The sequence below is a fragment of the Nerophis lumbriciformis genome, linkage group LG09, assembly GCF_033978685.3.
Source record: "Nerophis lumbriciformis linkage group LG09, RoL_Nlum_v2.1, whole genome shotgun sequence".
In the NCBI taxonomy this organism is placed as follows: Eukaryota; Metazoa; Chordata; class Actinopteri; order Syngnathiformes; family Syngnathidae; genus Nerophis; species Nerophis lumbriciformis.
This window is the reverse complement of record NC_084556.2, coordinates 20,811,409-20,821,733: the sequence shown is the minus strand read 5'-3', so window position 1 is coordinate 20,821,733 and position 10,325 is coordinate 20,811,409. Positions and strand designations below refer to the sequence as shown.

The 10,325-nt window shown below is 37.4% G+C and overlaps 1 protein-coding gene across 2 annotated transcripts in view; it reads right to left on the bottom strand.

Moving 5' to 3' along the window:
- Positions 1-2,369: 2,369 nt before the first annotated feature.
- Positions 2,370-10,325, bottom strand: part of phldb1a (pleckstrin homology-like domain, family B, member 1a) — a 46,117-nt gene continuing 38,161 nt past the window's right edge. For both annotated transcript variants that reach the window (XM_061962306.1, XM_061962307.1), the window contains 3 exons: positions 9,977-10,196; positions 5,664-5,749; positions 2,370-3,079 (listed from right to left, as the gene is read on the bottom strand). In XM_061962306.1, coding sequence (XP_061818290.1) covers positions 2,939-3,079; positions 5,664-5,749; positions 9,977-10,196 — 447 coding nt within the window. In that variant the 3' untranslated portion in view covers positions 2,370-2,938. The remainder of the gene's footprint in view (positions 3,080-5,663; positions 5,750-9,976; positions 10,197-10,325) is intronic.

The following is a 10,325-nucleotide window of genomic DNA, read 5'->3' as shown; positions in this document are numbered from 1 at the left end:
GCTACAGGAAAATACCAAAAAGAAGAGAAAAAGCCACCAAAATAGGAGCGCAAGACAAGAACTAAAACACTACACACAGGAAAACAGCAATAAACTCCAAATAAGTCAGGACGTGATGTGACAGGTCGTGACAGTACACCTACTTTGAGACAAGAGCTATAGTGATGCATGCTTGGTTATGGTTTAAAGTCATATCCAACAATTGCGACAACGACCTTTTACTGTCTACTGAGTTTCGTTTTTTAGTGATTTCTGCTGGTGGTGTGCCTCTGCATTTTTTTCAACGCAAAAAATGTGCCTTGGCTCAAAAAAGGTTGAAAAACACTGTGCTAGGGGGTGTTAGGGTAAATGTTTTCAGATTTTCCAGGACAAAGCCTTGGGTTTGGGACAGAACCATATTTAAAATTGAAAGACAAGAAGTGTTTTTTTGCATCATGATTAAATGCAAGCGGTCATGAAAGGCAAATTATTCGCCACTGGAGCGGCGATTCAGACATGCAGGGCGCCCCCAAGTCCAAAGAGTGTTGAGTACCACCGCAATGAGAGACGAGGTGTGGAAGTGTGCGGAACAACTCCACAAGCACACAACCCAGATTATAGCGATAGTACTAAGAATATTATTAAAAAATTAAATGTGTTAACTAAAGGTGTCCAAAGTCCGGCCCACGGGCCAGTTGCAGACAGTAACTCGTTTTTTATTGAGCCGCAACGTTTTTGAACCACAAAATGCAAAATGGTGTATGTGATGTAACCTACTCAGTGGCCTAGTGGTTAGAGTGTCCGTCCTGAGATCGGTAGGTTGTGAGTTCAAACCCCGGCCGAGTCATACCAAAGACTATAAATAATGGGACCCATTACCTCCCTGCTTGACACTCAGCATCAAGGGTTGGAATTGGGGGTTAAATCACCAAAAATGATTCCCAAGCGCGGCCACCGCTGCTGCTCACTGCTCCCCTCACCTCCCAGGGTGTGATCAAGGGTGATGGGTCAAATGCAGAGAGTAATTTCGCCACACCTTGTGTGTGTGACAATCATTGGTACTTTCACTTTGTCGACAGAACACTTTCCTGGAATATAGCAAATGAAATCACACATCATTACCACCTTTGGTTCGGTGTTAGTTGAAATGTAATTAGGTGAAGAAAATCATGTAAAGTTGCCTCCCGCAGTCGTCCTTTTTTCAATGCTACGGCTTTTCGGTGGTTTGGACACTCCTGGTTTTGAGGGCTTCAACATACTCAAAAAAAATGTAAACCGGCATTTTCTGTGGATAATTCTCTTAATAGTGCCTTCTGTAAAATAATGGGATATCAGCAACAAATGCTGTTGATGTTTTTAACAACAGGACGTGCAGAAATAGAAAAATAACCCATGCTGTAAAATGCACAGGAAGTCGGCCATTTAGTTTGGATTGTGCCATTTTTGGCAGGACTTTGTACTTGGGAGATTTTAATTTTTAGTTTAGCTGATATCAGTGGAAGATTGTAGCGTGTATTCAGTGCCTGGTGCCTTATTATTAATAATATATTAAAATTAATTATTCATAATTATTATGTATCAACCGGAATTGTTGCTCGCAGTTCATTTCATTGCAGCGACAACGTGCCTTTTTATTTACCGTCACTGTAGTTGTAAACATCGCAAAGTACAATAACAAGAATATTGCTGACAATGTCAAACATGTTTTTGTCAAGGCGGAATATTCTATGCTCACAAGTGTACCTAATTGTGTGGCCAGGAAGCGTAAGCTGTCACTCATACGTATCCCCCCAGCAGAATACACGTTGACTCCTTGTGCGTGTTCCTCTTTAAAGATGTGTTTGTTATTCAGCATGAGGCTCAAGGATGTGTGGAAAATGTCTCCGGAAGACAAAGAGATGGTCTGTGAAGCTGTGCATGAAAATCCTCTCTGGAATGGAATGGAACACCTGTCTTAATAGCTGGCTGTGGTGTCTATTGAAATATTGCACTGCTGTATGCAATGACTTGATTATACATTATTGGCTCCATGTCATACAGTACAAACACGCTTTGATTTTTTTTTTTTTGTATTCCTTTCACGTCATTCAAATTGCTTTATATTGAATCATGCATGTTAGGTTCATTTTGGGCATGTTTTGAAACATGCGAAACATTCATTCAAGGTTTGTGGAGGTAATAATGAGACAGTTCACTAATTAAATCACCGTATTGTTCTTATGCAAATAGAGAAGTCAAGCGTGTGTGTTTGTTTAGAAGCTGGCATCTCATTAGATTACCTTGGGTTATTAATAGAAAGCAAGTATTTTGGAACACTAATTATGTTATGTTTATGTGTAATGTTTAGTTAAGAGCTCGTCTGCAACAAAACACCCGTTTTTCAGACAAAAGACAAGCACCGTATTTTTATTTCTTCACATATGTAATATACAATTAGGTTGTAAGACTTTTTTTTTTACATATTTGTGTAGAATAGAGACAAGTTATAGTGTAATAATTTGCTATCTACCTGATGCTATTGCATTCTTCATAAAAAAATACATCAGGAGGTTGCCTGTAGCCACAGTTATTAATAATGCCTCTGTTGATGCGAATTAGAGACCCTGGCACGTGTTTTGCTTGTATAGCCCTACTGTAGCTACAAAGATAAATAATTTGTCAGTTTGAGATGAATACGCATGGGTAAATATTGTGATAAGTAAATACAAACGTATAAAAAAGACCATATTAGAGTGACAACACTGCAATCAAAGACTGGCGTTCTTAAAGTGATTCTGTCATTATTATCATGTTTCCATATATGGTGAAGAACACACTTGAGTCATGACGACAGCCCTCACTGGCTCGTCAGACTTTCACATCGGTCGTCTGCTCACTTGTCCTTCCACGCCGCATCGATTTTCTTTTCTTTGCGGCCAAGCTGGCTTTCACACCCCTCCGTCGTCCTCCGCAAGGTCCCTCAGCTCATGAATTGTGTGTAGCCCTCGGCACCCGTTACTATGACATCCATCCAGATCCGCATGGCCTCTGGGGAAGGCGCCACCATGTAGTAGAGGCGGTCATGAGTCTTCACACAGAAGGTCAAAGACGGGTTGGGGCTCTGGAGGGTTCAAGGGAGAGGGAGGAGAAGAGTCTTTTATAAAAATTAAAAAAAAGCACCTGTTGCATCTTTGTCCTCTGAGACACAATATGACAACAGATAAAATGAACGTGTAAAAGTTACAATAGATTTTACGGTAAAAAAAATGTTTACAGCTCAGTCGACAGAATTTTTTAAACTGGTGTACAGTTTTTCCGTTTACAGTAACACACTGTAAAAACAAAAAACAGATTTTAAAGGGGAACTGCCCTTTTTTTGGAATGTTGCCTATCATTCACAATCCTTATTTAAGACAAGCACACATATGTTTTTCTTTTTTTACGCATTCTAAATAGTAAATTAATGCGAGCAAAAGTCCACTTATGGCAGTCGCTCTATTCTGCCCATAAAGTGCTTAAAAAAACATCCAATCACTTCCATCAGCGTTTTATACACATGTTGTAAATATATATGTAATGTAGTAACAGGCACATTTATATTAACATGTAATATTTATGTATTTTGATCATTTTAAGCATACGGCGGCCCATTAATTTAGCATCACAACGTTCGCTTTTTCCTTCCACTACAACACTGATTACTGCTCATACAGACGTCATGAGAGACAACAAACATAATAAAACATCACTTACTGTACAATGTCTGCTCTCACTGGGATGCCAACCTTAAGGATGTTGATATAATCCCGTTTATATATATATATATATATATATATATATATATATATATATATATATATATATATATATACTCATAAACCTCACGAATGGTAAAAAAAAAAAAAAAAGGTGGGTACAAACCAGTGTCTTTCGCGTGTCTTTTTCGCCATCTCCAGGTCTAAATTGTCTGTCAAAGTTGACCAAGTTCTCAGTTTATGTCCACGTCATTTTACTTTCAAGGTAAGAGACATGATTTAAAATCTAGAACTAACTTACACAAGCAGCTCACCAGCTGAAAAAGTAGGTCCTTATCGTTAGCGCTTATAATAACAATATCGCTAATACTTGGTTAATATTCAGATCACGTAATGTAAATGGAGTATTGTTGGCACTTTTTGGATGGTTATTTATTGGGTTGTATGGTCAGAATAAATGAAATGGATGCAATGATGCCATTGCTCCCATTGCCTCCATTTTAAAGGAGCCAATTTATTTTGCCTATCATTCACAATCATTGTGAGAGACATGACGATTGATGGTTTTTTTTTCGCATTCTAAATATTAAATAAATGTGATGAAAAGTCTGCTTACAAAGGAGCCTATGGCAGCTGTGCAATTTAGCCTATAAAGCCCTTAAAAAACATCCAAACACCTCTATTGAGGTTTTACATCCTTGACGTAAGTATATATGTAATGTAGTAATGGGCACACATTCATAATATTTAATATTTACATATTTTGATCATTTTAAGCATAAGTGGCGCATTAATTTAAAAAACTCATAACGTTTGCTTTTTTTTTCTTCATCACAGTGCACAGTGCAGACTTCATGAAAGCCAACAAACACAATAAAACATCACTTACTGTATAATGTCTGCTGTCACATGGATTCTAACTGCTAGGATGTTCATATATTCCCATTGAGGTGAAGAATGATTTATAATCCTTGCGGAGAAACGGAGTGGGGATACCAAGAATCTTTTTTTGTCGTTCTCACCAGTTCTGGGTCCTAAATGGCTGTCGGATTACATTCTAAGCCATGTACTTTCCCAGTGAGATGCATGATTTATGATATACAATAAACTTGCAGGGATCAAGAAAGCGAGGAAACAGCCGACCACTCGATGACGTAAACATAGGGACACGCCGTAGTGATCACGGCGCTGTTATAAATAGTTTGCTTACATTTGCGCTTATAATAATAATACCACTAATACTTGGTTAATATTCAAGTCACAAAATGTAAATGGAGTATCGTTGGCGTTTTCTGAATGGTTATTTATTGGATTTTATGGGCGAAATAGAGGAGTTCCCATTGGCTCCTCTGTAAGATTACTTTTATTTACGTTTATCATTTAGAATGCATTAAAAAAATCCATCAGTCGTCATGTCTTTCATAATGATTGTAAACGATAGGAAAACATTTTAAAAAGTGCAGTTCCCCTCGTAAGTGGATTTTTATTTTCGTATATTTACAAGTTAAAATGCATTTGAAAAGAAAAAAGACATTTGTTCTTGTCTCTCATAAGGATTGTGAGTTATAGGCATAATTCCCCCCCAAAAAACTGCAGTTATACTTTAAGGTTAAAGCAGTTGTACTGTATTACTTTTAAATTTACAGTAATAAGTTGTAAAAAAAAAAAAACACAAAATTTTACATAGAAGTTCTGCAAACTCAGTTGCAAGTTTCTTATCGCTAAAGCTATAGATTTTTATTTTACAGTGTACATAAAAAAGAAAAAAAATCTAATTCAGCGAATCCTTATACATTAATATTTATATATATATTGTTCACTTTTACAAGAGACCCTCTGAGGGCAGCCATTACGGTGATGTTGCCCTCAATGAAAACAAGTACAGAACAATGTGTGGATTTAAAAAAAAATAGAAATGATAAATACATGAATAAATGAAGAGGTGGTTACCTTGGTGGCACTGCGTAGGTGATCGTAATACACTTCCTCAATGGCCTGGAAGTAAATGAGTCCTTTCAGTTTGGTCTCATGCTTGTCTGGGAGATGAGGAAGAAGAAGAAAAAAATTGATTTATTTATTGATTGATTTTGGCATTACATTTAGAGCTTTACAATACTTTCAAAGATTGTTCCTAAAGTTTGAAACATAGAATGTAATTAGCAGTGCGTCTATTTCAAGCTTAGCCTGAAGTCTTTAGCAGCCCAATAACCTGAGTAGTTCTTCACAAACACCCTGATTGTCTTGATGCTCAAAGGGTGAAAGCACAGTTACAAAAAAACCCTTTGAGATTCCACTTCTATCTAAATAAACACAACTTTCCTTTTGTCGCTTCAGAGACGAACATCCGCCGACAATTAACCGCAATCTTTTGAAAGGGCGCCCTTTTTTTTCCTTTTTCCTCTGAGCCAAAACTGCTTAGTAATGAGATAAATGTTTTTCAAGCACGGCTTTGGTTCTAATAGTCTCCAACAAGCCAGGAGCTAGCCTTCACCCCGAGAAAAACACATCTCGCCAAAGCATTGCATCCTATTTCATCAGCGTCATCATCATCACCGTCGTCTTTTAGTCAGGAGTGAGCGGGTGAAAAGGCTACAAGACAGTGAGCGCAGACGTTTCAACATACTTGGAGCACATTTTGGACTTGATTGTGAAACAACACGCCAAGGAATTGTTCTCAAAAAAATGCCGTTTTCATGTGGAATCCAGCAGATATTGTGATGTGTCCAAACTGGCGTCAGTTTGACGAGCATGACAAGTCCACTTAGTGCAGCTTTAATTAGTGTCTGCTGGTTGACAGAAAAGAAACATAACAAAAGAGCGTTCAAAGCCCAGAACACCGACAGTGAAGTGCATTAATCACGTTTGGACCTGAAATTTTCAACAGAAAGTTTATAATGAAGAGCCAATTCCAGCTTGATCCATTTAATCCTTAAATTACTTTAAAAGACTTTAAGCCCTTCATGGTGAAGTGTTGTAATGCTACACAACTTTTTTTTTTAGCTGATATCTCTATTTAATGTTCTCTTTAATGCAAAATGGACTTAATTAGTGTCCTTTGAGCCTGCATGTATGATCAAATTGATCATTCTCACTGGTTTGCTTTATTTTTAGGTGAAGTGATCAAATGGTCGCTTTTAGATTTTGACATTAAGAAGGTTCCTTAGGGACATGATACCCCCTCTGTGCCCCGAGCTAGATTAGCTTGCCTTATATATTCACCGACCACTTTACACAGGGCAGGCTTCGCTACACATCTTGAATACAAACTGGAGTTCTACTGTCAATCAGTCAGGTTTTTTTGTCATTGTTAAAATCTGGCTGATGTTAGCATTGTAGCTCACATAGCTATGTTAATGTCAGGGCCAGCCCCTGGCATAAACACTCCATGCAGTTGTGTAGGCCTCGGGAGGGACCACATGATTATGGCGACCAGTCACTTCAGTAGATGATCATCATTGTGGTCCTTTTGCTCTGCTCTGTTTCAACTTCAATGGACTAAATTTCCTCATGAATAAAATTATACTTTGTTTCTAATAAACTTTTTTTCAGCGGTGAGTCAACATGTCCTTTGTAATAGTTTGAGTTCAGTTTAGCAGCATCGCGGCGGTGTCCATTCAAAAGCCCATAGAGATAATTGTTCATTTAGCATGCAGATTTACAGCCATATTACTAAACCGACCATACTATTTAAAGGGGAACTGTACTTTTTTTTGGAATTTTGCCTATCGTTTACCATCTTTATGCAAGTCAAGAACAAATGTTTTGGGGTTTTTTCATGCATTCTCTCTCTTGCAGTCAGTCGGATTCGACGAGGACTGTTCGATTTCATGACTGTGCTTTGGTGCATGTAAATGACCTCCAGGCTGTTCTGTCTGTTTGCCATTGTCTGTCCTTGATGGCGATTGATGTCAATCAAGGGCCTTCATGGTCCTCGCAGTCACATCTTTGAAACAAAGGCAACGTCGCCCCTGATTACGGCTCCCTTCAGATAACTGGGAGTATAGCAGTTGGCGGGGTAGTCGGTCGTGGTTTATTCGATGGACATGACCCACCAGTGGAGGTTTTTCTCACTGAAGATGTCAGACATCGATGGAAGCCCAGTACGGCTCAGAATCTCATTTTGGATTTTTTTATGCATTCAAACTCATAAATAAATGCGATCAAAAGTCTGCTTTCCGCAAAGCCTATTGGAGTCGCTCTGTTCTGCCTATAAAGCGCTTCAAAACATATCCGAACATATATATATATTCCATCAACCTTTTATATACACACTGTAAGTATATGTACGGTAATGTAATAAAAGGCACATTTATATTAACATGTAATAATTACATATTATAATGATTCTAAGCATACTGTGGAGCATTATTTTCAAAATAATAACATCATTGATCAATACTCACTGCAGACATCATTAGAGCCAACAAACATAATAAAACATCACTTACGATCTTAATGTCTTGATTTCATTGGGATGCGGACTGCTAGGATGTTCATTTATTCCCATTTAGATGAAAAATAACTCATAATCATCGCAAAGAAAAAAAGGGGGGTGGAACAAGTATCTTTTCGGGTCTTTCTCGCCGTTACCGGGTCTAAATTGGATGCCAAAGATGACCAATTTGTCGGATTATGTCCTCATCTTTCTACTATCCAGGTGAGAGGCATGATTTATGATCTACAATAAACTTTCACGAGCCCTGAGGCGAGAAAACAGCTCACCAGACAATGATTTCAACATAGCAGCAACAAGTTTGTTCGTTTTCTGTAACAATGCGCTGCTAAAAATAGTTTGTCTGCGTTAGCGCTTATAATAACAATATCACTAATACTTAGTTGATATTCAAGTCATGAAATGTGAATGGAGTATTGTTGGTGCTTTTTGGATGTTTTCGAGGGCTTTATTAAAGAAGGACCTCTAATTTTCTCCATTGTAAGCAGACTTTTATTTAAGAGTTAAAATACATCCATCTTTTTGTCTTTCCCCTTTAAGTTAAGATTGTAGCCAAAATTTTCCCCAATTACATAATGTCTAGAACATTTGTTTTTGCCTATTTATTGTTTTGTTTACATTTGCAATTAATGTCGAAGCGGCATAGCAGTTTTGAATTGGCTTCACTGCGGTAGGAAATATCCAACACTTTTTTCTTTCCGCTTATACTTATCAAACAATTGTTTTCCTCTTTTCATATGACCTTTGGACGTTATCTTGAATATGAACATGACTATTGAACATACCAGATTGAACTGAGTTGTAGTTGTTTATGAAGTCTTTTTGTTTATTGTTCATACATGATTATTCATAGTAAATACAAATGTTTACATAACTTCTAAAATATTAATAATACATTATTTCTTCATTTGTAATTATAAACATACTTGAACTACATTTTTGTTGGTTGTGTCTCTCTTATGCACACAGTTAGGCTTCCACAACTAAATCTGCTTGTGGTCACCAAGAATAAAACAGTAAACTTGTTTATCAATGTGAATTGGTTCCAGGCCTGACAGTGGTAAATTAATTTCAGCCAAGTAGGAATTATTAATTATACATTGAATATATTTCTATTGTGTTACAAATTGAGAACAAAAGGTGAACATACTGTATGTATTTGCTATGAAGTAGAAAAGGGGTAGGAATAAATAAGCTTTGCTTCTTACTACTCATTTTCAGACATATTGTAAAGAGAAATGAAAATACGTAAAATATGTGATGTATCATATTGAAACTGTATACACGTTTGAATTATACGTCCACCTACCAACCAACCAATATTTTAGGGTTCCTCACAAGGAAACCTTACAATGTATTAAAACCATAAACTGCTATAAACTTGTATACAATATATTAGCTTGCAAGTTATTGTGATGTAGAAAAATCCCATTTATTTACCAATTTTCCGGAGATTTCCCATATTTTGAAATGCAAATGTTGATGCTCCTCTTAGACATACTTAATAAAGGTGTTTTATAAATCCCCCAATGTTTTAACTACAACATTAGCGCCCCATCAAAATTATGTCGCTACAGGTCCAACATTTCCCCCAAAAATAATGTTCAAAAAACAACTTAAAGCTTTGTCCAGCTGTTTACTGACGTATACTATTCAGGTTTAAATAAGTTTTACTGCAAATGAATATCGGCTCCAAATATCGGTTATCGGTCTTCTTGACTACTAATAATCGGTATTGGTCCTGAAAATACCATATTGGTCGACCTCTAATACAGTATACTGTAATGATATAACATATGCCGATCCTTACCCACATAGTAGCAGAAATTCCTTTTGAGTCGGTCGAAAACGAACCAGCGCTTCTTCCACGATTTGATTTTGCCGCCCATCTTGACCAGATGACCTTTGCACATCTTCTCTGTGAGGATGATAAAAGGGCAAGTGTCGATGCTGTGGCCCGACGACTCCACGTGCGCACGCAAGTCGAACTCCTCTTTGAGATTGGGAAGGTAGCGCGTCATTGGACGGGCCTGCAAAGAAAAAAATACTTGATTAAGTCGACATGTGCGAGCAGCGCTTAACTGTGATCACTACAGTCTGGACTCCACATATCCAAAATACAACTACATTATTGCTCTGTCAGCTCCTTTAGGGTGGTT